Here is a 27,257-nt window from a genome sequence, read left to right as displayed (position 1 = left end):
AGTAGTTTCTCCTCATCTCTGTCCTAAATGGTCTACCCCGTATTTTTAAGTTGTGTCCTCTGGTTCGGCACTCCCCCATCAACGGAAATATGTTCCCTCCTGCCAGAGTGTCCAATCCTTTCATAAGCCTATACGTTTCAATCAGATCCCCTCTCAGTCTTCTAAACTCAAGGGTATACAAGCCCAGTCGCTTCAGTCTTTCCGTGTAAGGCAATCCTGCCATTCCAGGAATTGACCTCGTGAACCTACGCTGCACTCCCTCAATAGCCAGAATGTCTTTCCTCAAATTTGGAGACCAGAACTGTACACAGTACTCCAGGTGTGGTCTCACCAGGGCCCTGTACAGCTGCAGAAGCACCTCTTTGCTTCTATACTCAATCCCTCTTGTTACGAAGGCCAGCATGCTATTAGCCTTCTTCACGACCTGCTGTACCTGCATGCTTGCCTTCATTGACTGGTGTACAAGAACACCCAGATCTCTCTGAACAGCCCCTTTACCTAATTTGATACCATTGAGGTAGTAATCTGCCTTCCTGTTCTTGCCACCAAAGTGGATAACCAGACATTTATCCACATTAAACTGCATCTGCCATGCATCTGCCCACTCACCTAACTTGTCCAGGTCACCCTGTAATCCCCTAACATCCTCATCACATTTCACCCTACCACCTAGCTTTGTGTCATCAGCAAATTTGCTAATGTTATTGCTGATACCATCTTCTATATCATTTACATATATTGTAAAAAGCTGCGGTCCCAGCACGGATCCCTGCGGTACCCCACTGGTCACTGCCTGCCATTTCGAAATGGAGCCGTTAATCACTACCCTTTGTTTCCTATTAGCCAACCAATTCTCTATCCAATCTAGTACTTTGCCCCCAATCCCGTGCGCCCTAATTTTACTCACTAACCTCTTGTGTGGGACTTTATCAAAAGCTTTCTGAAAGTCCAGGTACACTACATCCACTGGATCTCCCTCGTCCATCTTCCGAGTTACATCCTCAAAAAATTCAAGAAGATTAGTCAAGCATGATTTCCCCTTCATAAATCCATGCTGACTCTGTCCTATCCTGTTACTATTATCCAGATGTGCCGTAATTTCATCCTTTATAATAGACTCCAGCATCTTTCCCACCACTGAGGTCAGACTAACTGGTCTATAATTTCCTGCTTTCTCCCGCCCACCCTTCTTAAAAAGTGGCACAACATTAGCCGCCCTCCAATCCTCAGGAACCAACCCCGATTCTATTGAACTCTGGAAAATAATCACCAGTGCATCCACGATTTCCCGAGCCACCTCCTTCAGTACCCTGGGATGCAGGCCATCAGGTCCCGGAGACTTATCAACCTTCAGACCTAACAGTCTCTCCAACACCAAATCCTGGCAAATAGAAATTCCCTTAAGTTCAGGTCCTTCAGCCACTGTTACCTCAGGGAGATTGCTTGTGTCTTCCCCAGTGAACACAGATCTGAAGTACCCATTTAATTCCTCTGCCATTTCTTCGTTCCCAGTAATATATTCCCCTGCTTCTGTCTTCAAGGGCCCAATTTCACCAAGGGTTCTGGATGTAACTTTGCTCGCTGAGCTGGAAGGATCATTTTCAGACGTTTTCTCACCATACTAGGTAACATCATCAATGAGCCTATGGTGAAACACTGGTGTTAGTGACTCGCTTTCTATTTATGTGCTTAGGTTTCCTTGGGTTGTGATGTCATTTCCTGTTCTTTTTCTCAGAGGGTGGGAAATGGTTACCAAGTCGATGTGTTTGTTGATAGAGTTCTGGTTGGAATGCCATGCTTCTAGGAATTCTCATACGTGTTTCCATTTCACTTGTCCTCAGAAAGATGCGTTGTCCCAGTCAAAGTGGTGTCCTTCCTTATCTGTATATAAGGATACTAGTGAGAGCGGGTCATGTCTTTTCGTGGCTAGTTGATGTTCATGTATCCTGGTGACTATTTTTCTACCTGTTTGTCCAATGTAGTGTTCGATACAGTTCTTGAAAGGTATTTTATAAATGACATTTGTAAGTGACAAATCTTCTCAAAACTCGCTTTCATCAAGGGTCACTGATCAGCAGGAGTTTCCAAACAAATGGCCTCTACCACACAGATGAATAAAAGGCAGCAGGCATGTGGAAAAGCACCATTTAGTAAGCTGCCTTAAAGTTATACACCATCCTGACTTGGAAACACAATGACTTTTCTTTCCACTCATGCTTGGTCAACCTGCTGACACTCCCTCCCATAACAATACTGTAGATGCACCTATACCATAAGAATTTCAGCAGTTCAAGAAAGTGGCTCATTACCGACTTCTCAACGGCAGTTAGGGATGGGCAATAAATGTTGATGGTGCAAACAACATCCCATAAACAAAAACAATCAGCTTTTTTTAAATCCCATGAGTCCTTTCAGCAGCAATTCATATTTATGTTGTTATTATGGAGGTTGCAGAGCTGCAGAGTTTTCTTTTCTAGCCCCACTCTTCCACGGCTCATCACAAACTTTAAATTGGTAATATGGACAATTACGTAAGTTGGATGTCAGGTTCAGTTTTGAAAACAAGGTTTCTTTAGTCATAAAAGCTTATTACCAAAACCAAACTTATTCAAATAACGATGCAAAAATTATTGATCGCTTGGATCATGTATGTGTGTAACTACCCTTCTAAACAACAACTCATAAGTCTGAAGAGAAATAAATAAAAAAAAACTGAAAACTGTATAGTGTATTACCTTGAAGTTTATTTGTTGTGTAGCAGTTAAATTCATAAGTTTAAATAAAAAGGTCATGTATAGCCCAAAACAGTATTCAGATACTGATATTATTCTGCATATACAAGCTGCTGATACTGGGTTTCTTGTTGGAATTGTTACAGCTGGCTGAATTCCCTTTCCTAGAGATGGTGGTGTAGGTTCCAGTGAATCCTTTTCCACAAATCGTCCATAAGTAGTAAAGAAGAAAATTTCTACTGGATGTTCAGCTCACACATTTTGCAGAGAAGAGTTACAAATAAAGAGAAAGGGAGCAATAGGCTATTGCTCTTCAAGCAAGTCATATTTTCTCTGTGTTCAAAAACACAACAGTCTTATCCTACTCACAAACTGGGCCATGTAACCTCTCTTTGAAAGTTCCCTACACTGTATGACTCCGTCTGAGCTCATTACTCCATATAGGTGTAATATTTTTGCTGTTTTGTCAAATGCATTTTCTTTAATTAAATATATCTTGTTTAAAATTTCAATTTACATTTAAATGGGTTGACATAATCTTTTAAAATCAGTATTTGAATCACATTATTTAAGAGCAATATGTTCATAGAAGACTTTAGGTTCCTCTTTTCTTTTGCTTCTTATCTATTTTCACACTTCTATTTCTCTCGCTTTATTCCCTTTTTTTAAAAAAGAATTCCTCTCTACTTTCTGAATTCATCTTGTTGCTCAAATTTTATCAATATTACGACCACCCTTAAACCTTTTTGTCTCATTTTACTCTCAGTTTTAGCTCCTGTATCTAAAAAAAATTGATATACTGGCATTGCAGGCAATTCAAAAAAAGAGTCATGAGATTAACTCTTAGGCTGAAGGGGTTGACTTATCAAGAACAGCTAAATAGGATAGGCCTCTATTCACACAATTTCTGAGGGGGCCTAACAGGGTAGATGTTGAGATGATGCTTCCATCAGTGAGGGAATCTCAAACTTGGAGGTGTAGTTACTGAAAAGAGAACACTAATTTAAAACAGAGATGTGAAGGAATCTCTTTTCCCAGAGGGTAATGAATTTTTTGAACTTATCTATCCCAGTGAATTGTGGAGGTTAGATCACCAAAAGTATTTAAAGAGTCAGTGGATTTTTTTTTGAAATATCAGGGATTGATTTATGCTGAATTGGGTTGAAAGAGAAGTTGAAGCCTGGGGCAGATCGTCTTGGATGGTGGGGCAGGCTTGAAATGCCAAATGGCTTACACCTGTTCCTATTTCTTGTGTTCTATTTCTCGAAGCCTCCAGGGGGCTCCAGTCATTTCTTTCTCACTTACAAAATGTACCTCTACTGTAAATGACCACCTCTTCTTTGAAGGCTTTCTAAATTGCTCTGATTCCAACTCATCTGTAACATACTAATTTTCAACTCTCAGAAGTTATCCTTTCTTCTGTTAAATATTTCGATGATTATACTTTGTCCTTGTTCTTAGTTGTTTTAAACCTGATGATGTTATGGTCACTATTACTCAATCACTTGCTCGCTAAAATGTCCTCCCTTCTCTTTCCCAGAATGAGATACAATACCCCCTTCCTTATTTGGATAGAAATCAAAGAACGCTTTTCTGTAGAAATTTTAGCAATTCCTCCAATTCTGATGGAGGATCAGAGACCTGAAACTTGAACTCTGTTTTTCTCCAAAAGGTGCCAGATTTACTGAGTATTTCCAGAATGTTGTGTATTATTTTAGAAATTCTTCCCTTTTATTCCTTGTTCATGAAACCTTCCATTATCATTCTGCTGCAATTGTTTCAACTTGTAATTCACAGGTAGATTTCCACATATATCTCTTATCTGTTATTTCATAATTTATAGTTTAAACTCTATAGTGTAACAGCTCTCCCAATGGTCCTTAAATCTAACCACAATGGACATTGTCTCTGACATATTACTACATTATTCTTTTCCAGTGCTATCAGCTTCTTTGATCAACACTGCCAGTTCCTTTTCTTTCTTCTTTATCTTCCCCAAAAGCCTTGCCGTCATAAATAGTAAGTTTCCAATCCTTCCCCTTTTTGATCCACTTTAACATGTCCAATGTATTTACATTCAGTCATAACAAATTCTAATTCAGACAAGCCCTGATTCAACTCTGCCAAATGCCATCTATTTCTGATCTATTTTCCACTCCAGAACTACTATGTTTACATCTCCCAGGCCTCTGAACACCTTGCTTGCCAAGTCTATTTAATCATGGTGCCCACCCCGATCAAAAAAAACTAACCACTTCCCCTACAAACAAGCACTTCCTCATGAGGACATTGGTCTCAGTATTGTTGGACCATAAAATGTAGGACAAAAGTAAAACATTCAGCCCATGAGGAGACAGTGAGGTCTGCAGATGCTGGAGATCAGAGTTGAGTGAAGTTGAAAGCTATCTGATCAGCCATGATTTCATTAAATGTCAGAGCAGACTCATGAGCTGAATGCTGGAAAAGCACAGCAGTAAAGGCAGCATCCGAGGGGCAGGAAAATCGATGTTTCCGGCTGGAGCCTTTCATCAGCTCTAATGAAGGGCTCCGGCCTGAAACGTCTATTTTCTTGCTCCTTAGATGCTGCCTGACCTGTTGTGCTTTTCCAGCATTCAGCTCATGAGTCTGCCCTGACATTTAATGAAATCATGGCTGATCAGATAGTTTTCAACTTCACTTTCTTATCTTTACCTTATAATCCTCGATTCCCTTACTGGTTAAAAATCTGACTATCTTAGTCTTGAATACACTCAATGCCCAGCCTCCACAACCCTCTCCAACAAAGTATTCCATGAATTCACTACTGTGAAATTCCTCTTCACATCTGCCTTAATTGGACAAACCCTTATTTTGAGATTATACCTTCTATCCTAGGCTCTCACCTAATGGGAAACTATGTTTCTGCAAATGCCATGTCAAATTTCTAAATACTCCTGCATGTTTCAACACTGTACTCTTTCATTCTTCTAAAATCTAACAAATAGAGGCCCAACCGACTCAGCCACTCCTCAAAAGACAGTCCCTTTTTACCCAGAATTAGCCGAGTGAAACTTTGCCAGACTGTCATCAATGCCAGTATATCGTTCCTTAGTTGGGGGCCCAAAATAGTTCAGAGCATTCCAGCTGTGATCTAACAAGTGCCGAGTACAGTTTTAGCAAGACATTCCTACTTTTACACTCCATTCCCTTTGAAATAAAGGTCAGCATTCCATTTGTCTTTCCTAATAACTGTTGAACATGTATAACAGTTTTTTGAGATTTATGTACAAGGACTCCAAAATCCCTCTGTGCTGCAACTTTCTGCAGGCTTTCTCCATTTGAATAATATTCAGCTCTATTATTCTTCTTATGTGTCAAATAGTGTGGTGATGGAAAAGCACAGCAGGTCAGGCAACATCCAAGGTGCAGGAGAGTTGACATTTCGGGCAAAAGCCCTTTATCAGGAATGTTGTGGGGGTGTGGGGGGCTCAAGAGGGCTGAGAGATAAATAGGAGGAGGGTAGGGCCGGGAGGATGGAAGGTGACAATTAAATGAAGGTGGGGCGGTGAAATGATAGGTGGGAAGGAGAATGGACAGGTACAATAGTTCAAGAGGGCGGTGCCAAATTGGAGGGTTGGATCTGGGATAAGGTTGGGGGGGGGGGGATGATAAAAATGACAAATTCGACATTGATGCCGTGTGGTTGGAGAGTCCCAAAGAGGAGGATGAGGTGTTCTTCCTCCAGTCATCAAGTGGCTAGAATTTGGTGGTGGAGAAGGCCCCAGACTTGCATGACCTTGGTGGATTAGAAGGGGGAGTTGAAGTGATTCTACATTTATCATCAACCCCCTCCCCCTGATTCCGCCAAGGACATGCAAGTTCTGGCCTCCTCCATCGCCAAATCCTAGCTACCCGACGACTGGGGGAAGAACACCTCATCTTCCACTTTGGGACCCTCCAACAACATGGGATCAATGTTGATTTCACCAATTTCCTCATCTCTCCTTATCCCAGACCCGACCCTCCAACTCAGCACCAACCTCTTGAGCTGTTCTACCTACCCATCTTCCTACCTATCCGCTCCACCCTCCACTCAGACCTATCAATATCACCCCCACCTTCATTTACCTATCATCTTCCAAGCTACCTTGACCCCACCCTGTTATCTACCCCCCCTTAGCCCCCCACCTCTGCAACATTCCTGATGAAGGGCATATGGCCGAAATGTCAACTCCCCTGCTCCTCGGATGCTCCCTAACCTGTGTTTTTCCAGCACCACACTTTTTGACTCTGATCGCCAATATATGCAGTCCTCACTTTCTTCTATTCTTCTTACGTGCAAAACCTCATATTTTCCCACATTATAATCTGTCTGCCAAGTTTTTGCTCATTCACATAACCTGTCTACATCCTTGTAAAGATTCATTGTGTCATTCTTAACATTTGCTTTCTGATTTATTTCTGACTCATCTGCAACCTTGGCTAGAGTAAATTCAGTTTCCACATCCAAATCATTATCATACACGATAAACAATAGTGGCCCCAGCACTGACCTCTGTAGCTCACTACTAGTTGGTATTCTGAAAATGCACTCCTTATTCCAGCTGTCTGTCTTCTATTAGTTAACAAGTCTACTACTATATCAATTGCTTCTCCTTTACCTATCCTGCTTGTTACTTCCAAAAATAATTCTAGTATATTTTTCATGCACTATTTTCCCTTTGTATAACCATGCTGTCTCTGCTTGATCATTTATGTATTTCCAAATGCTCTTCTTTACATCCATTATAATACACTCTAATATTTTTCCAATATCAGATATTAAGCCAACAGACGCACAGTTATCTGCTCTTTTCTCTGTCAGTTTTTAAATAAAGGTTTTACATTGGCAATTTTCCAATCCTCTGAGACTTTTCCAGAGTTTAAAATTCTTGGAAGATTACTCCCAGTGCATCCACTATCTCTGTAGCTTTTCTTTTAATAGCCTTGTATGCATGCCTTCAGGTTGACGGGGATTATCGGTGATTTGTTTCCCAAGCAATTTTTCTCTAGTAATAGTTATAGTAGTAATTTCTTCTCCTCCTCTTATCCCTTGATTATTTAGTAATTTTAGAATACCTTTAGTGTCTTCCAAAGTGAAGATTAATGCAAAATATTTATTCAACCTCTCTGCTATTTCCCAGTTTCCCCGTTATTATTTCCCAAGTTGTGTTCTCCAGGAGGTTTATGTTAACTTTGGCCTTTCCCTTCCTTTTTATACATGTAAAGGAAGCTGAACAGGTCCTGCCCTGAAATTTGTTCCAATGCTCATAGAATTTTTCATGCACAATTTCTCAAGTCATAGATAACCGGATATTTATCCTGTTTTTGCTATGCTTGCTTGTGCATGGCACTAAGATTAATCTGAGATCTTAAAATATTTATCAATCTTGTTAACTTCCTCCCTCACTCCTGAAGTTCTGCATTCAGGACCTAGAAATATACAAACAAATTAACTATTTATAACTAGCGCACAGTTAATAGAAATTTATACAGGGGGAACACCAATAACTAATAAAATTCAATTTCAGTTCATTAGCAAAACTGTAAATTATGAGATTCTATAATTAATTCCAGATTTTAAGAAAAATAGTGCAAAACTTCATTGATTAATTTCATTAACTCAGTGGAGATGTTCCTCATGGACAAGGAAAGCCTGGGCCTTTTTAGTCAAAAGGGCTCTGAACTAGGTAGAACCAGGCAGTTAACGAGTCAAGTTTCAAATTTATGAGAGAGGTTTATGGATTAGCTGGTTTTTTTTCCTGGTGGACATTTCTGTGCACTTGAACCTCTCTCTGTCATAATAACCTATTTCTCTCTGTCCATCTTATTTAATCCCCTTGCACCCATCCCTTCTTTACCATTGCTCAAAAACATACATGGAGTAATTCGGAGAAATTGGTTCTAATTACACACCTGTCAAGTGATAAGTGTCACAAAGAACAGTGTGACAACTTTGACATTGACAATACTTAGAGTCATAGAGATATACAGCATGAAAACAGACCCTTCGGTCCAACCCATCCATGACGACCAGATATCCCAACCCAATCTAGTCCCACCTGCCAGCACCTGGCCCATATCCCTCCAAACAATTCCTATTCATAAACCCATCCAAATGCCTCTTAAATGTTGCAATTGTACCAGCCTCCACCACTTCCTCTGGCAGCTCATTCCATACGTGTATCACTCTCTGTGTGAAAAAGTTGCCCCTTAGGTCCCTTTTATATCTTTCCCCTCTCAACCTAAACCTATGCCCTCTAGTTCTGGACTCCCCAATCCCAGGGAAAAGCCGTTGTCTATTTATCCGATCCATGCCACTCATGGAGCACCCCTTAGGTCACTCCTCAGCCTCCAATGCTCCAGGGAAAACAGCCCCAGTCTGTTCAGCCTCTCCCTATAGCTCAAATCCTCCAACCCTGGCAACATCCTTGTAAATCTTTTCTGAACCCTTTCAAGTTTCACAACATCTTTCTGACAGGAAGGAGACCAGAACTGCACACAATATTCCAACAGTGGCCTAACCAATGTCCTGTACAGCTGCAACATGACCTCCCAAACACCTGTACTCAATACTCTGACCAATAAAGGAAAGCATACCAAATGCCTTCTTCACTATCCTATCTACCTGTGACTTCACTTTCAAGGAGCTATGAACCTGCACTCCAAGGTCTCTTTGTTCAGCAACATTCCCTAGGACCTTACCATTAAGTGTATAAATCCGGCGAAGATTTCCTTTCCCAAAATGCAGCACATCACATTTATCTGAATTAAAACTCTATCTGCCACTTCTCAGCCCATTGGCCCATCTGGTCCAGATCCTGTTGTAATCTGAGGTAACCCTCTTTGCTGTCCACTACACCTCCAATTTTGGTGCCATCTACAAACTTACTACTGTACCTCTTACGCTCACATCCAAATAATTTATGTAAATGATGAAAAGTAGTGGACCCAGCACCGATCCTTGTGGCACTCCACTGGTCACAGGCCTCCAGTCTGAAAAACAACCCTCCACCACCACCCTCTGTCTTCTACCTTTGAGCCAGTTCTGTATCCAAATGGCTAGTTCTCCCTGCATTTCGTGTGATCTAACCTTGCCATCCAGTCTCCCATGGGGAACCTTGTCGAACACCTTACTGAAGTCTATATAGATCACATCTCGTGCTCTGCCCTCATCAATCCTCTATGTTACTTCTTCAAAAAATTCAATCAAGTTTGTGAGACATGATTTCCCATGCACAAAGCCATGTTGACTAGCCCTAATCAGTCCTTGCCTTTCCAAATACTTGTACATCCTGTCCCTCAGGATTCCCTCCAACAACTTGCCCACCATCGAGGTCAGGCCCACTGGTCAGTAGTTCCCTGGCTTGTCCTTACCACCCTTCTTAAACAGTGGCATCATGGTAGCCAACCTCCAGCCTTCCGGCACCTCACCTGTGACTATCGATGATACAAATATCTCAGGAAGAGGCCCAGCAATCACTTCTCCAGCTTACCACAGAGTTCTATGGTCCACCTGATTAGGTCCTGGGGATTTATCCACCTTTACCCATTTGAAGACATCCAGCACTTCCTCCTCTGTAATATGGACATTTTGCAAGATGTCACCATCTATTTCTCTACAGTCTATATCTTCCATATCCTTTTCCACAGTAAATACTGATGCAAAATACTCATTTAGTATCTCCTCCATTTTATGCGGCTCCACACAATGGCCGCCTTGATGATCTTTGAGGGGCCCTATTCTATCCCTAGTTACCCTTTCGTCCTTAATGTATTTGTAAAAACTGTTTGGATTTTCCTTAATTCTATTTGCCAAAGCTATCTCATGTCCCCTTTTTGCCCTCCTGATTTCCCTCTTAAGTATACTCCTACTTCCTTCATACTCTTCTAAGGATTCACCCGATCTATCCTGTCTATACCTGACATATGCTTCCTTCTTTTTCTTAACGAAACCCTCAATTTCTTTAGGTCATCCAGCATTCCCTATACCTGCCAGCCTTTCCTTTCACCCTAACAGGAATATACTTTCTCTGGATTCTTGTTATCTCATTTCTGAAGGATTCCCATTTTCCAGCCGTCCCTTTACCTATGAACATCTGCCCCCAATCAGCTTTCAAAAGTTCTTGCCTAATACTGTCAAAATTGGCCTTTCTCCAATTTAGAACTTCAACTTTTAGATCTGGTCTATCCTTCTCCATCACTATTTTAAATCTAATAGAATTATGGTCTCTGGCACCAAAGTGCTCCCCCACTGACACCTCAGTCACCTGCCCTGCCTGATTTCCCAAGAGTAGGTCAAGTTTTGCACCTTCCCTAGTAGGTACATCCACATACTGAATCAGAAAGTTGTCTTGTACACACCTAACAAGTTCCTCTCCATCTAAACCCTTAACACTATGGCAGTCCCAGTGTATGTCTGGAAAGATAAAATCCCTTATCATAACCACCCTATTATTCTCACAGATAGCTGAGATCTCCTTGCAAGTTTGTTTCTCAATTTCCCTCTAGTACGGGGTCTATAATACAATCTCAATAAGGGGATCATCCCTTTCTTATTTCTCAGTTCCACCCAAATAACTTCTCTGGACGTATTTCTGGGAATATCCTCCTTAAGCACAGTTGTAATGTTATCCCTTATCAAAAATGCCACCCCACCTCCTCTCTTGCCTCCCTTTCTATCCTTTCAGTTGCATTTGAATCCTGCAGCATTAAGCTGCCAGTCCTGCCCCATCCCTGAGCCATGTTTCTGTAGTTACTATGATATCCCAGTCCTATGTTCCTAACCATGCCCTGAGTTCATCTGCATTCCCTGTTCGGCCCCTTGCATTGAATTATCATAGCCTCACCTGTTAGAGGATCAGCTATTACAGGTACTTTCAATGAAACATACACCATTATCATGCTGATTGGAATACATAAGATTAATTACCTTGAAACTTTGCAGCGTAGCCCTTGTATTGCACAATCTGGTCACTGGGTCCACAAGATTGTTTCATGCTTTCCAAAAATATTTTCCAACCATCTTTTTATTTCTCAGTATTCTGAAATAAAGAATTCAAAACAATGTTTAAAAAGGCCGATTTCTCAGTTGCACGATTAAATGCATTCAAATAATCATTTTTATGCCTTTTAGTTGTGTTTAGGTCTCCTCTTATTCTAAATGTCTGCACTTTGAATACATCTATTTGTTCTACAACAATTAGAATATAATAACTGTATATCAATGCATTTTGGGTACATTTAGTTTCCAGAATTTTCCAGAATCTAATCTGTGTATCAACAGGACATGAATAGTCGAGGGTAGGTTTCCTTTATTCTTTGGCAATTTTAGAAGTTCTTTATTTCAGAAAAAAACCTTGAAATAAAATCAATTTTCCAAACATTCATTTAGGCAACTTATGAAGTTAATAAAGATATCAAAAACTTGTGTTGCTGATATATTAGATAAAAAGTTAGAAAATCAAATAGTTCAGTTATGATGAGATACACATCGAGCCACAAAGTTCTGTGCTTTAATTTTAATAAAGGAGGAAATGTATGCTCATACATTTGAAGACCAGAACAAAAACAAACTAAACAGCTGATGATGGTGCAACTGGAAGTAGTCAAGAAATAGGAGTTGGTCTGATTTGCAATTAGAGACTATTTTATCATACAATAAGATCACAGCTAACCAGCTTTCTAATTTCATCTATTTGTTTTGGTTCCACAATCTCTTAATATTGTTGGGTAATTAACAAATCTGTTGATGTTATCTTTCTTTAAGATTTAAAATTATTTACCCACTGAGAATCTAGTTTTATTTGTGGGAGAATTCTCATTTCGTGTCAGGAAAGGTTTCTAACTTGACTTCTGAATGGCATGGCTCTGATCTTAGGGTTAGCTTATCCTAGACACCCTACATCAGTGAACCATTTCCCTCTATTAATGCTACCTACTCCTTTAAAATCCTTAAAAATAAAGTTTCAAAGCATCTTTCAGTTTTCAATATACCAAACAACACAAGGCAAGTTGATGTGATTTCTGCTCACAATCTAATCCATTTGCTCTTGGCACCATTCTGGTAAATCTCTACAGCAGTCCTTTCAAGACCAATGCATCTTTTCTGTGGTGAGCTGACCAAATACTCAATAAGTGGCTCATGGTTGGTTGTGTCCTAATCACCCACCTTCATTTTTTAAAAACAGCTTTCAAAAGTACACCTAATCTCTTAACTACTTCAATTATACCCATATTTCTTGAATATTCTCTCCAATGCCTCAAAATAAGGAGCCCTCTCATAGCAATCATCTATCCCAAGCACTGCCTCGAATATTTTACCCGTCCTTTCAAATTCTTCTGAAGCTTATGACTCATTGAAAGTAATATCACAGGACATTTTTGTAACTATTCAGTGTGACACTATAATAATGCCACCTAATGCAGCAATACATACTGCAGGACTTCAAATCCATTTTCAATGGAACTTGTGTCTCAGATGCCAAAATTAATACTTGGTGACTTCCGGTGGCATTTTTTCATTTTTCATTTGTCTTTTTCTTTTGCCTCTCTCCCTGATCGAAAATAACGGGTGATATGGTATGTTGTAGTAGGAAAAGATCTTTATGTTAATTCCTATTCTACTTCAGAAAACTAGCAAAGGTTAAAATTGGAGTCAAAGTGAAAACATTTATATTTGCAGAATTACACATATAAGAATGTACTTTCTAACCAAATGACCAGAGCCCTAACATAGGTGAAAGGAAAGGCTGGTAAGTATAAGGAATGCCAGATGACTAAAGAAATTGAGGGTTTGGTTAAGAAAAAGAAAGAAGTATATGTAAGGTATAGACAGGATAGATCGAGTGAATCCTTAGAAGAGTATAAAGGCAGTAGGAGTATACTTAAGAGGGGAATCAGGAGAGCAAAAAGGGGACATGAGATAGCTTTGGCAAACAGAATTAAGGAAAATCCAAAGGGTTTTTACAAATACATTAAGGACAAAAGGGTAACTAGGGAGAGAATAGGGCCCCTCAAAGATCATCAAGGCGGCCATTGCGTGGAGCCGCAGAAAATGGGAAAGATACTAAATGAGTATTTTGCATCAGTATTTACTGTGGAAAAGGATATGGAAGATATAGACTGTAGAAATGTCCATATTACAGAGGAGGAAGTGCTGGATGTCTTGAAATCGGTAAAGGTGGTTAAATCCCCAGGACCTAATCAGGTGGACCATAGAACTCTGTGGTAAGCTAGAGAAGTGATTGCTGGTCCTCTTCCTGAGATATTTGTATCATCGATAGTCACAGGTGAGGTGCCGGAAGACTGGAGGTTGGCTAACATGGTGCCACTGTTTAAGAAGGGTGGTAAGGACAAGCCAGGGAACTACATACCAGTGGGCCTGACGTTGGTGGTGGGCAAGTTGTTGGAGGGAATCCTGAGGGACAGGATGTACAAGTATTTGGAAAGGAGAAAGTGAGGACTGCAGATGCTGGAGATCAGAGCTGAAAAACGTGTTGCTGGAAAAGTGCAGCAGGTCAGGCAGCATCCAAGGAGCAGGAGAATCGACGCTTTGGGCATAAGCCCTTCTTCAGATTCTCCTGCTCCTTGGATGCTGCCTGACCTGCTGTGCTTTTCCAGCAACACATTGTTCAGCAAGTATTTGGAAAGGCAAGGACTGATTAGGGATAGTCAACATGGCTTTGTGTGTGGGAAATCATGTCTCACAAACTTGATTGAGTTTTTTGAAGAAGTAACAAAGAGGATTGATGAGGGCAGAGCGGGAAATGTGATCTATATTGACTTCAGTAAGGTGTTCGACAACATTCCCCATGGGAGACTGGTTAGCAAGGTTAGATCTCACGGAATACAGGGAGATCTAGTCATTTGGATACAGAACTGGCTCAAAGATAGGAGACAGAGGGTAGTGGTAGAGGGCTGTTTTTCAGACTGGAGGCCTGTCACCAGTGGAATGCCACAGGGATCGGTGCTGGGTCCACTTCTTTTCATCTTTTACATAAATGATTTGGATGTGAGCGTAAGAGGTAGTAAGTTTGCAGATGACATCAAAATTGGAGGTGTAGTGGACAGCAAAGAGGGTTACCTCAGATTACATCAGGATCTTGACCAGATAAGCCAATGGGATGAGAAGGGGCAGATGGAGTTTAATTCAGATAAATGTGAGGTGCTGCATTTTGGGAAAGCAAATCAGGGCAGGACTTATACACTTAATGGTAAGGTCCTGGGGAGTGTTGCTGAACAAAAAGACCTTGGAGTGTAGGTTCATAGCTCCTTGAAAGTGGAGTTGCAGGTAGATAGGATAGTGAAGATGATGTTTGGTATGCTTGCCTTTATTGGTCAGAGTATTGAGTACAGGAGTTGGGAAGTCATGTTGCGGCTGTACAGGACATTGGTTAGGTCACTGTTGGAATATTGCGTGCAATTCTGGTCTCCTTCCTATCAGAAAGATGTTGTGAAACTTGAAAGGGTTCAGAAAAGATTTACAAGGATGTTGCCAGTGTTGGAGGATTTGAGCTATAGGGAAAGGCTGAACAGGTTGGGGCTGTTTTCCCTGGAGCGTCAGAGGTTGAGGTGTGACCTTATAGAGGCTTACAAAATCATGAAGGGCATGGATCGGAAAAATAGATAAAAGTCTTTTCCAAGGGGTCGGGGAGTCCAGAACTAGAGGGCATAGGTTTAGGGTGAGAGGGGAAAGATATAAAAGAGACCTAAGGGGCAACTTTTCACAGAGGGTGGTATGTGTAAGGAATGAGCTGCCAGAGGATGTGGTGGAGGCTGGTACAATTACAACATATAAGAGGCATTTGGATGGGTATATGAATAGGAAGGGTTTGGAGGGATATGGGCTGGGTGCTGGCAGGTAGGACTAGATTAGGTTGGATATCTGGTTGGCATGGACGGGTTGGACCGAAGGGTCTGTTTCCGTGCGGTACATTTCTGTGACTCTATGACTCCATAGGTATATTTATATAAGCACATGTAAAACCTCAAGTAGTGTTCAGCACACATTTAGAGACAACATAAACATTTTCAATTTTTAGAAGTTGATTATTAACATCTAACTGAATAAATCTAACCATTTGTAGAAATTTATTTTCAGCACCAGAGAGGCTGTTTGTTACTAATCAGCATTTATTACATGGTGAAAAAATTAACTTCAGTTCAATGGACATTAACCTGCTGGTTTTCAGGCTATCTAGTTGCTAAGTACTGCAACTTCATACTGTTACATGTGCTTCAATGTCAAATCTCTGGACGAGATAGCCTTTAACATGCACTCTATCGGGGTTGGAAACCTCTGACAGCAATTACCACATTTCTACATTTAACTGCATCTAAAAGTTACAGTCAAATATCACCACTATTCTTTCTGAAAAATATATGCTATTACACAGTTATAAAAATAATACATGTACTGATCTCTCGTGGCATAGCACAAGAATAAGTTGGTAATATCGTCTTCATTTACAGGATGTGGCAATTACTGGCTGGACCAGTATTTGTTACTTATTTTGAACCCAAGAGAAGGTGATGGTGAGCTGTCTTCTTGACCTGCTGCAACCTCTGAGGTGTAGGTACACCCACAGTGCTGTCAAAAAGGGAGTTCCTTGGTTTTTGACTTGGTGACAGTGAAGGAATGGCAATATAGTTCCAAATTAGCATGGTATGTAGTTTAGAGAGGACATTAGAAGTATTTGCATTTCCATGCATCTGCTGCCCTTGTCCTTCTGGGTCGTACACAGGGTTGTGGGTACAGAAGGTACTGTTAAAGTAACTGTGGTAAGTTGCTGTTGTGCTTCTTGTAAATAGTTTGTAGCGCTACTGAAGTGGAGTGATATGACATATGTAGCGTCAATCAAGCCGGCTGCTTTGTCAGAGATGATGTATCCAGGTAACTGTCCCCATCCCTGATGTGTCACAGTGTCCACAGTTCAGATTCCAGCTCATCAACTCTGAACCAAAGTAAATTGTGTCAAGGCAGTTCATAGGAGCACTATTAGGCTAATTACATCACCGAGAGAGATACTAGGGCCGATGACCAAAATCTTTGTCAAAGGGATTTTTAACAATACTTTTATGGGAACATAAGATCAGCATTTGTTGCCTATTTCTAACTGCCAGTGAATTAATGGCTTGTTAGGCTGTCAGGGCAGTGTAGTTCTGGTGACTCATGTCGGCCTGATCAGGCAAGGACAGCAGATTCCTTTCCTTAAAAGGACATTTGTGAACTAGATGAGATTTTACAATTGATGATAGGTGCCATCATCACAATCACAACAACTAGTTTAAATTCCAGATTTATTAATTGAATTTAAATTCCACCAACTGCCAAGGGATTTGAATCCATGTCACCAAAGCATTACCCTAGACCTCTCAATTACTAGTGCAGTGACATGACTACTAAATTGTGTTAAAAGAAGAAAAATAAAAGAGTGAGAGAGAGAGAGGTAGATAAAGGAAAGAAATTCCAGAATGAAGGTCCTGAGCAGCAGAAAGCACAGCCAAACTAATGGGCTAATTAAAATCAGTGCTGCTTAAGAAGCAAGATAGTCTCGAGACATTGTAGGACTAGAGATTACATAGATAGGGAAAAGAAAGATCACAGAGCTTTGACAAGAAAGATTAGAATTTTAAAATGGAGAATATTCTTAAATAGAAACCAATGCAGGCAAGTTAGCATAACAGCATTGGGTAAATGGAAAAGTGCAGATTAATATGCAAACAGCAGAGTTTTGGATGGCCTTACGTTAACAAAAGGCAGAATGCTGGACGTTGGCTTGGGGGAGTGGCTTGGTAAAATCATGTCTAGATAAAGAAAAATCATGTGGATAAAGGCTTTAGGAATAATTGAGTCCAGATAGTGAAGAAGCTAGACAAGGTTACAAAGGAAACCATTAGCCAGTGTAGATAGGGAGAAACAATTCCTATTGGCAGACAGTCGACAGCAAAAATGAACAAAGCTAACATGACAAACAACATTTTTTAAACAAAACAGTGAGGATCTGGAAGTAAACTGCCTGAGAAAGTGGTTGAGGCACTTTCATTGGTGGCTTCCAAAGAGAATTTGGATAAATATCCGAGTAGACAAAAATTGTAGGACTATATAGAAGAAATGCGTGAGTGGAATCAACTGAGTTGCTCTTACAAGATTTGCCACAGAAAGCAGGTCAAACGACTTCCCTTCTGAGAGTACCTTGTAAATCTGCAACCTCTACTGTTGGTAGAAGAGGGGCCACAGATGCAATGGGAAATCCCCCACTTGCGGGTTCCCCTCTAAGCTACACACCAGACTGACTTGAACTATGGTCACAGACCCTTCACTGTTGCTGGGTCAATATCCAGGAACTTCTTTCCTAATAGCACTATATTCCAACAGCTGCACAGATTTAAGAAAGCAGCTCATTAGCACCTTCTCTCGGACAACTTGGCATAAGCAATAAATGCTGACAAGCCAGCATTGCCCATATGAATAAAAAAAATTAGACAGGATAATAGCAGTTGAATAAAAAGAGAAAATTGATGTATAATCAGGTAACAGCTCCTGTAATGTATAATGCAGAAGACTATTCAGTTAAAGTGAAAAAAGAAATGGCCCAAAAATGCTTCAGCAAGGAGTAATTATTTTTACCTGCTACCAAAAAAAAAGCTATCGGAGCATCCATCCATTTTATCAGTCAGAAGGACTGAATGATACAGCTTACAGTTAAATTACCTCAACATGTTTACTGCTTTAACATTGCTCTGGAAGCGCTGATACTTCCGGAGAAAATAAGTTCACAGCTGGAATCTGGATGAAAATTATTTAAAAGGACAATAAAAAGTTAAGTCTAAAATTCCTAGCATACATATACAAATCTTGGCTTTCAAACAGTAACAGTTCTACTGGCTATGAATCAAAACACAAGACAGAGACGTTCAGATTACTCAAGGACGTGGCACCTCAACTTACCATGCCATAAACTCAAACAGAACAAAGACCACCATTTAAAACTTATGAAAACTAAAAATCCAGTTATGGAAAAATATATACCATACAAAAATATGGATTTTCTGTAAATAGGTCCATTCCGCCATTCCCTCAATTCCCCATATTTAGCTAAAAAAGTAACCTAATTCAGTTGGTGGAAAGATTAATGGTATCTTACCAAAAATAATTCAAATGTTAAACTGTTTGCCTGTCTTCAATTTAAGAACCTGCTTAGAGTTGAAAGGGGCACGGCTCATCATCCCTTTATTAAGGTTAGTCAGGGAGTTTATAAAGGTTCATGAGTAAAGTAAATTCTTGTCCATATATTTAACTAACAAAAATAAAATCCAGCAACTATCTACTGGGGTATTATTACTATTTAAATATCAGACCCCAATAATCTTTGGGAGGAGATTTTAAATTCGCCACTCCACTTAGAGATAGAACACAGTATTCTAGAAGAAAGGCAATAATCACTGGACTCAAAGTGTGATGGGTATAACAGTACACCTGAACAAACTCAGCTGAGTAGAGGTACTGCACCACAAATAGGTCACCTAACTGAATAGTTTATTTATTATAAGAACATGCTGACTTGTCACCTCTCCTGAACTGAACTTGTCAGGAGACAAGAGGGAAGCTGATATGACATTGTAGGTGGCAATACTTGGTTGTGTGAGGTAATATTAGGTTACGTTTGTTTGCTATATACAGAACAGTACATTCCCAAAACAGGATGCCAGGTGGTTAATGCTTCTTGAAATTGCAAAACTTTGTAATAGGGAACTGGTACTTGAGTGCTTTAAATCGGAGCTGCACATTTTGTAGAAATGAGTAAGATTCTCATACCAAAGATATCTGCTCCCTTATTTTTATGCTCAAATAAAAATCTTTCTTTCTTGAATCCTGCAAACTCAAGGCTGGTCATTTCACCATAACAAACAGAAGACCCTCAGGGACTGAACCAAGAGCTTGAGTGTGGGATGATTTTTAAGGGTTAATTTTTACTGAAAATCTAGTTTAAAAACTATTAGCAATTAAGTCAAACTACTCAAAGTCAAGAAAGTTAAGTTTCATCCCAGGCTTAAGGGAGGGGTCTACATGCTCTCAGAGCAGTCCCAACTAGGTAATAATTTGTTGTTTTAAACCTAGTTTTCAGGGGATTGAATTTAGTTGCTTTTCAAAGAGCATAAAAAGAGGCCTTCACCAGTGCTGCCTCACCTACACTTTGGGTACACAGAATAAATTGGAAGTTTGATGAGTAAGGGAGTTTGGTGAGGAGAAGGATTTTTTTTCTTTGTTTTTTTCTTCCTTTTTCGTACTTCAGTAATTGACTTTGGTGTAGGGGGAGAAAGTTTTTTAATGTCATGGTATGGCAGGTTAGCTCGACCAAGTGGAACATACATCTTGCAGCATGCGGAAGTCATGAACACACCATGTGCCCTAGATGCACACAGCTGCTTGCATGGGGTGCACAATCTTCAGCTTCAGAACTTGAGTGGGGCCTGTGCATCTCTGAGACAAATAACAAAGTGGTTAGCACAGATAAAGAGGTTCTGAATGTAGGTTTGCTTGCTGAGCTGGAAGGTTCATTTTCAAATGTTTCATCACCATAATAGGTAACATCTTCAGTGAGCCTCCGGCCGAAGCACTACGGATGATCCCTAATTGCTATTTATATGTTTGGTTGTCTTTGGATTGGTAATGTCATTTCCTGTTCTTTTTTTCAGGGGGTGGTAAATCAGGTCCAAGTCAACATGTTTGTTGATCAAGTTCCAGTTGGAATGCCATGCTTCTAGGAATTCTCGTGCGTGTCTCTGTTTGACTTGTCCTAGGATGGATGTGTTGTCCCAGTCAAAGTGGTGTCCTTCCTCATCTGTATGTAAGGATACTAATGAGAGGCGGTCATGCCAGGACAACACATCCATCCTAGGATAAGCCAAACAGAGACACGCATGAGAATTCCTAGAAGCATGGCATTCCAACTGAACTCTATCAACAAAAACATTGACTTGGACCCAATTTACCACCCCCTGAGAAAAAGAACAGGAAATGACACCACCATTGGAAATGACATCACCAACCCAAAGAAACCCAAACATATAAATAAAAAGCAGGAATCATCAGCAGTGCTTCGTCCAGAGGCTCAGTGAAGATGTTACCTAGTATGGTGACAAAATGTCTAAAAAATGAACCTTCCAGTTCAGAGAGCAAACCTACATCCAGAACCTCAATCTGAGCTACAAATCTTCTCAAAACTCACTAATATAAAGAGGTGCTCACATCGCAGGTTAAAAGCAGAAAGGCATAGAGGGAGTAACAGCAAACTGGTTAAGAGAACAAATTATTGAATTTAATTAAGTTTATTGTGACACAAACTCACAGAAGTACAGTGAAATATTTACAAGTTGCCATTACAACACCATTTTAGGTACAAAGGGACCTAGGTACAGACACTTTGGTACAAAGCAGGAAAACAAAGTTAAAAAGTTAAACATTACAGTCCATCTTACTAAAAAGGTAGAAAAACAAAGGAACACTTCACAGTTCAACACCACAGTCCATAAGTGGTTGGCCATGCTGGGCTTGCACTCCTCACAGGGCTCGACCTTGCCCCAGCACAGATTGTCTGCCCTCACCGCCTTGCAGCCTGTTTCTTCTCCCACTGCTGCCTCAGGCTGCCCACTCCAGCTCTTGCCGCCAGCCACCCTGGGTTACATATACCTGCTCTCACTGCCAGCTTCCGTACAAGAGTCCCAAGCCTATTTTTCTTGTATACTGGTGAAGGTGATGACTTCTCAGGAGGGTGCAGCCACAGTGTTTGTGCCAGGTTTGTGCCACTGCTATTGACTTGGCAGTGCTGGAGTGAAGGAAGGGTGGAAGAGCAATAGTAACAGAGGATTCCATTGCCATGCCAACAGAGAGATGTTTCTGCGGCAGTAGGTAGGACTTCAGGGTGGAGTGTTTCCAGTGTCAAGAATGTCATGAAGTCACAGCAGAACATCCTTCTGGGAGAGATGCATGTAGGTACAAACATTCAGAAGAAGAGGGATAAGGTACTGATAGCAGATTTTAGCAAGTTGGGAAGGAAGCTATCTTTTTTTTAGCATTCATCGATTAAGCACATAGCTAGAGAATTGATGTAGGAGGGAAAACAATAGAGCTTTGATACTTTGGGGCCAGTCTGGCGCAGATAGGACCAATACAAGCTGAACAGGTTACTCTTCAGCAAGTCTAGGACACATAGCCTTGTCTGGAGATTTGCTAGTGCTTTGGAGGGAAGGTGGGGAAATGGGGTTGAGGAGCAATAGGAAGTAAACTGGGTTGTCAGAGGAACTTGAGAGGTAGACTTAAAATGATTAGATTAGATTAGATTACTTACAGTGTGGAAACAGGCCCTTCGGCCCAACAAGTCCACAACGACCCGCCGAAGCACAACCCACCCATTCCCCTACATTTACCCCTTTTACCTAACACCACGGGCAATTTAGCATAGCCAGTTCACCTGACCTGCACATCTTTGGACTGTGGGAGGAAACCGGAGCACCCGGAGGAAACCCACGCAGACACGGGGAGAGTGTGCAAACTCCACACAGTCAGTCGCCTGAGTCAGGAATTGAACCCAGGTCTCTGGCGCTGTGAGGCAGCAGTGCTAACCACTGTGCCACCGTGGGGAGATAGCTATCATTGAATGTAAAAGGGTAGCAGTTAGGTTGTCTCTTATTTGACATGGTCATTACCTGACATTTGTGTGGCAGAAATGTTACTTGACACTTTTCAGCCCAAGTCTGGAGACCGTCCAGATCTTCTTGCATTTGGATATGAACTGCTTCAATCCTTGAGAAATCGCAAATGGTGCTGCACATTGTTTGCTACTGATTGTACATTTTCACTTTTGACCTTATGAGGGGAGGTCATTGATGAAGCAACTGAATATGGCTTTTTTTTTAAGAATACTATCCTGAGGAACTCCTCCATCTTGAAGCTGAGGTTAGTGAAATCCAATAGCAACAACCATGTTCCTGTGTGCCAGGTATGGCTCCAACCAGCAGAGAGTTTCCTTCCAATTTCCATCGAGTCCAGTTTTGCTATGGCTCCTGGATGCCACACTTGGTTGAATGCAGCTTTGACATCAAGGGCTGTCACCTGACCTCAGGAATTCAGCTCTTTTGTCAGTGTTTGAACCATAGCTGTAATGAGGTCAAGAGCTGAGTGGCCCTGGCAGCACCCAAACTGAGCATCACTGAGAAGGTGCCATTTATAGCACTATTGATGACACCTTCCATCACTTTACAAATAATCAAAATGAGGTGATAATGTCCACCAACTACTTAGGAATGAGATGAGGAAAAATATTTTTATTTAGAGGGATGTGACTTTTGGGAACTCTAAGCCAGAGCACTGAGGAAGCTCAGCCATTGCATACATTTAAAGTGGCATTTGAAAGATTTCTAAATTCCACTGATGTAAAAGGTATAAGGGTCTAGTGTGGGAAAAGGCAATGAGGCAGATGATTAGCCATCACTGTACTGAATGGTGGAACAGGCCTGATGGACCAAATTACTTACTTTTGCTTGTAAACAGAAGAGAGCCAATATGATAAATGATTCTGGCAGCCAGGAGGGTCACTACAATTGAAACGTCTGTTGCAGAAACAGCCATCTTCCCTCCTTAATTCCTTGATGTTATCAGCTTCAACTGCAGGAAAATGTGCATCTGGGGTACCTCGATTTGATTTCACAACAGAGCTAGGACTGGATCACACAATGGAATACATAGTCTGGTATCCAACCGGTGGTGATTGAGAGTCGTGTTGCTGAAAGTGGAAAAAGACTGGAAAACCAGGGAATAGGTATCAGAGTAACAAGGGTGAATGGAATAGCTATAGAGATCAACAATTTCTCAGGATCTGAAAACAGCAGCAAAGTAGTTATTGAGTACAGTGACGAGAAAGGAACAGCAGAAAATGAGACCTTATTGGAAAATATGGAATGACTGCTTCTATTAATGGGGCAAATGCAAAAGAAGGGACCAAAACAGAGCGATTTTACTGGAAGAATATTTGTTTTAACATGCTGAAATCCAAATCACTGATCAGCTTTGATTAAGACTTCCTGTTTAGAGCTGTTACCTCAACAAAACCCTAGTTCAAACCAGAATCCTCAGTGCTCAGAGGGAGATTAGGCAAATTTAAGTGTCACATTGACCAGGAAATTTGGCTGTAGCTTGTGTAGTGCAGGAAGATGCTTGTTCTACTTTCAGGATGAGTATCAGTAGTTAATAAGAAATGCTACTATCAAAGTATTACTTCCATTACTATGAGTTGCCACTCCCGGTTCTGTACATTTTTCAGTGGGTTAATAGATTTCTGTTATTTCAGGAGGGAATTCTGAGTGCTACCACTATTGCTTTGAGCTCTCAGGGCAGTTTTAGTGGTAAAACTTTCTTCCACCTTTGGCTTCTTCTCTTCAAGCCCATCTCCAACCTCTACCTCATCCCAGTCTCTTTCCTTTATCTACTCATGGTAACTCCTTGGGTCTTGAAACATATCACACCACAGCTGCTGATGCACAACCATAACCAAAGCTTCTCAATGACAAGGAATCCACAATTTTGGTTAGCTAAATACAATGAATAAGCAAATGTCATTTGGTGATGGCATGCAATCAAATATCCAAGCAGGCTTCCAACCAGAGTTTCAAAACACCGAAGAGCAATCAAGGTGGTGAAAGAGGAATACACTTTTTTGTAAACAAACCAGCACTTCAGTGCTTACTACATTTTGTAGTAAAGACTAGCAAAATATTTTTGAATTAGGAGTAACAAAACAGCATTTGACATTAGACAAGACATTTCTTCTCCATTGTTGTTGCGACTAAGAGTTGGGGGGGGGGGGGGGGGGGAATGGGAGAGTGGAAGATCTTACTGTTGAAACATAAACATGGGGCTCTGCCGTAATAATGGCAGTGAGTGAGTGTTACAAAGATATTACCACATTCTTGTTCAGGTAGTATGAAATGAAAACAAACCACACTGAATTCACAGTAGGTTCGTTGGCATTTGACAAGAGAAGACTGATTAATGCTTCATAGATCCCTTTTAGCTTTTTTCCTTTCTTGTTATTACCAATGGGCTTGCTATAATCTTGGTTATAAAGAATTTAATCAATCAACAAATAGAAATTGGAAACAAAACAATAATTATTATTGCTAGATGCAGCTGAACAAGTCCTCAAACAAGATCTATATTCCCCCAAAAAACAGCTGGGTCAACAAGAAAAGTATCAATTAGTGAAATCCTTTCCTGTTCAGTCAATGACTTGTTTATTTTCATATCAATCCTAAAAAGCGGTCAACTATCAAGATGAAAGTGGGCCTCATATTGCCCATTCTTAATCAGCCTCTTAAATAGATTTTCCAAGCATTTTCAAAACCTCAACTGGTAAAATTCATTCTTTTTTTATGGGTGATTAGAACACTCTTTGGAGAAATGTGGCTTAAAGCCAGAGATTGAGAACAGAAAAGAAATAAATTACTTTTTAGCAAATATATTTTAAATTGCTTTTAAAACTGCTCTGGTTTGAGATTATGATTTTTTTTTGTACCTCAAATCACATTTTAAGTTGTATTTGTGTACATCCGAATCAAGGTTATATTTTGGTGTTCAAGAGCCTTTTAAAATAATTAGTAAATAATTATAACTTATTATCTTGTATATTAGTAGTTCCAAATTTGTATCAATTTGTTTTTGCCTCTCCAAACATTAATGGGCCATTTCCTGATATGCAGAGGCCTCGGAGAAGAAATTAAATGTTCTCATTTAATCCAGAAATTAATTAGGTCCAGTTTATTAGTGAATTACAGTTGGGAAATTGGATTTCACTTAAACAATAACTGACCATGATCTTGCTAATGATGCTGCTTTCTTATAAAGCTACAGCATAGAATGAGACCCGATAGCCTATAATGCCTGGGCTAGCATTTTGGAAGAACGGTAATGTGAATTCTCACATCCAGCTTTTCGTCCATAAACATAAGTTTCTAATCCTTAAATATCTGCTCAACTCACTTTTAAAAATATTTATGGAATCAGTCACCTATACTCTTCCAAGTAGAAATTTAACAAAAATTCTCCAAATCTAAGCATCTCTCATTTCTCCTCTAGATCTTCTGCGAATAATTTAGAACCTATAACTTCTTGTTACTGACCTGCAAGCCAAAGTTATTGATTTCTCTACTGACTCTATTTAAATTTCTCATTTTGAGCATCTCCATTAGATCACCTTTTAACCATTTTTGTTCCGAGAATATCCCAACATTCCCAAATATCCCTTAGAGCTGAAGTTCGTGGTCTCTGGTAACATTCTGGAGAACTTCAGCACAATCATTCCAAGGCCTTACTATTCCTTAAATGCTATGCCCAGAGTATCTCTCAATATTCCAGATGAGGCTTAGCTGGTGGGGGCAGGCGATGGCGTAGTGGTATTATCGCTAGACTATTAATCCAGAAGTCTAGGTAATGTTCTGGAGACTCTGGTTTAAATCCTGCCATTGCAGATGGTGGAATTTCAATTCAATTAGAGCCTAAAATCATTGTTGACTGTTGTAAAAACTTAATATAGTTCACTAATGTCTTTCAGAGCATGAAAGAGCCATCTTGTGGATGCAGGTTTGCTCGCTGAGCTGGATGGTTTATTTTCAGATGTTTCATCACCATACGAGGTAACATTTTCAGTGAGCCTCTGGACGAAGCACTGCTGAGGAGTCCTGCTTTCCATTTATGTGCTTAGGGTTCCTTGGGTTGGTGATGTCATTTCCTGTGGTGATGCAATTTCCTGTTTCTTTTCTCAGTGGGTGGTAAATGGGATCAAAGTCAATGTGTTTGTTGATAGAGTTCCGGATGGAATGCCATGCTTCTAGGAATTCTCGCGCATGTCTTGGTTTGGCTTGCCCTAGGGTGGATGTGTTGTCCCAGTTGAAGTGGTGTCCTTCCTCAACTGTATGTAAGGATACTAGTGAGAGTAGGTTATGTCTTTTTGTGACTAGCTGATGTTCATATATCCTGGTGACTAGATTTCTGCCTATTTGTCCAACGTAGTGTTTATTACAGTTCTTGCAAGGTATTCTGTGAATGACATTGGTTTTGCTTGTTGTCTGCATTGGGGCTTTCAAGTGTACTAAAAAGAAATGGGTACCCAATGAACACAGTCTGCTGATTTTTCAGCAACAAACACAACAAGCAGACAAAACACATCCAGAAATCCTAGCCACTCTCCCCTCCATCAAAAACATCTCAGAAATGGCTGCCAGACTACTCAGACCTCTTGGCATCATGGTAGCCCACAAACTTACAACACACTAAAACAGCAGCTAATGAACTTGAAAGACCCAGTAATTCTGAATGTACCTTAACCAAGCGTGCATTGTGATGAAGACAGGAAACCATGTGCACATTTAAAGATCCAATTTCTGTACAATTGAAATTTCATTAAAGTTAAAAAAAAATGGAGAATGGAGCAAACCAACTCTACACGACCA

At 40.4% G+C, this 27,257-nt stretch overlaps 1 protein-coding gene across 9 annotated transcripts in view; it reads right to left on the bottom strand.

The window, feature by feature from the left end:
* Positions 1-27,257, bottom strand: part of zbtb20 (zinc finger and BTB domain containing 20) — a 311,373-nt gene that overhangs the window by 40,129 nt on the left and 243,987 nt on the right. For all 9 annotated transcript variants that reach the window (XM_072585058.1, XM_072585056.1, XM_072585065.1 and 6 more), the window contains one exon: positions 11,683-11,794. Coding sequence is in view for 2 of the 9 variants with exons in the window: in XM_072585063.1 (XP_072441164.1) it covers positions 11,683-11,749 (67 nt within the window). In the remaining 7 variants the exon portion in view is untranslated. The remainder of the gene's footprint in view (positions 1-11,682; positions 11,795-27,257) is intronic.

This window comes from Chiloscyllium punctatum, chromosome 15 (assembly GCF_047496795.1).
Source record: "Chiloscyllium punctatum isolate Juve2018m chromosome 15, sChiPun1.3, whole genome shotgun sequence".
NCBI lineage: Eukaryota > Metazoa > Chordata > Chondrichthyes > Orectolobiformes > Hemiscylliidae > Chiloscyllium > Chiloscyllium punctatum.
This window is presented reverse-complemented; position numbering and strand designations above follow the sequence as displayed.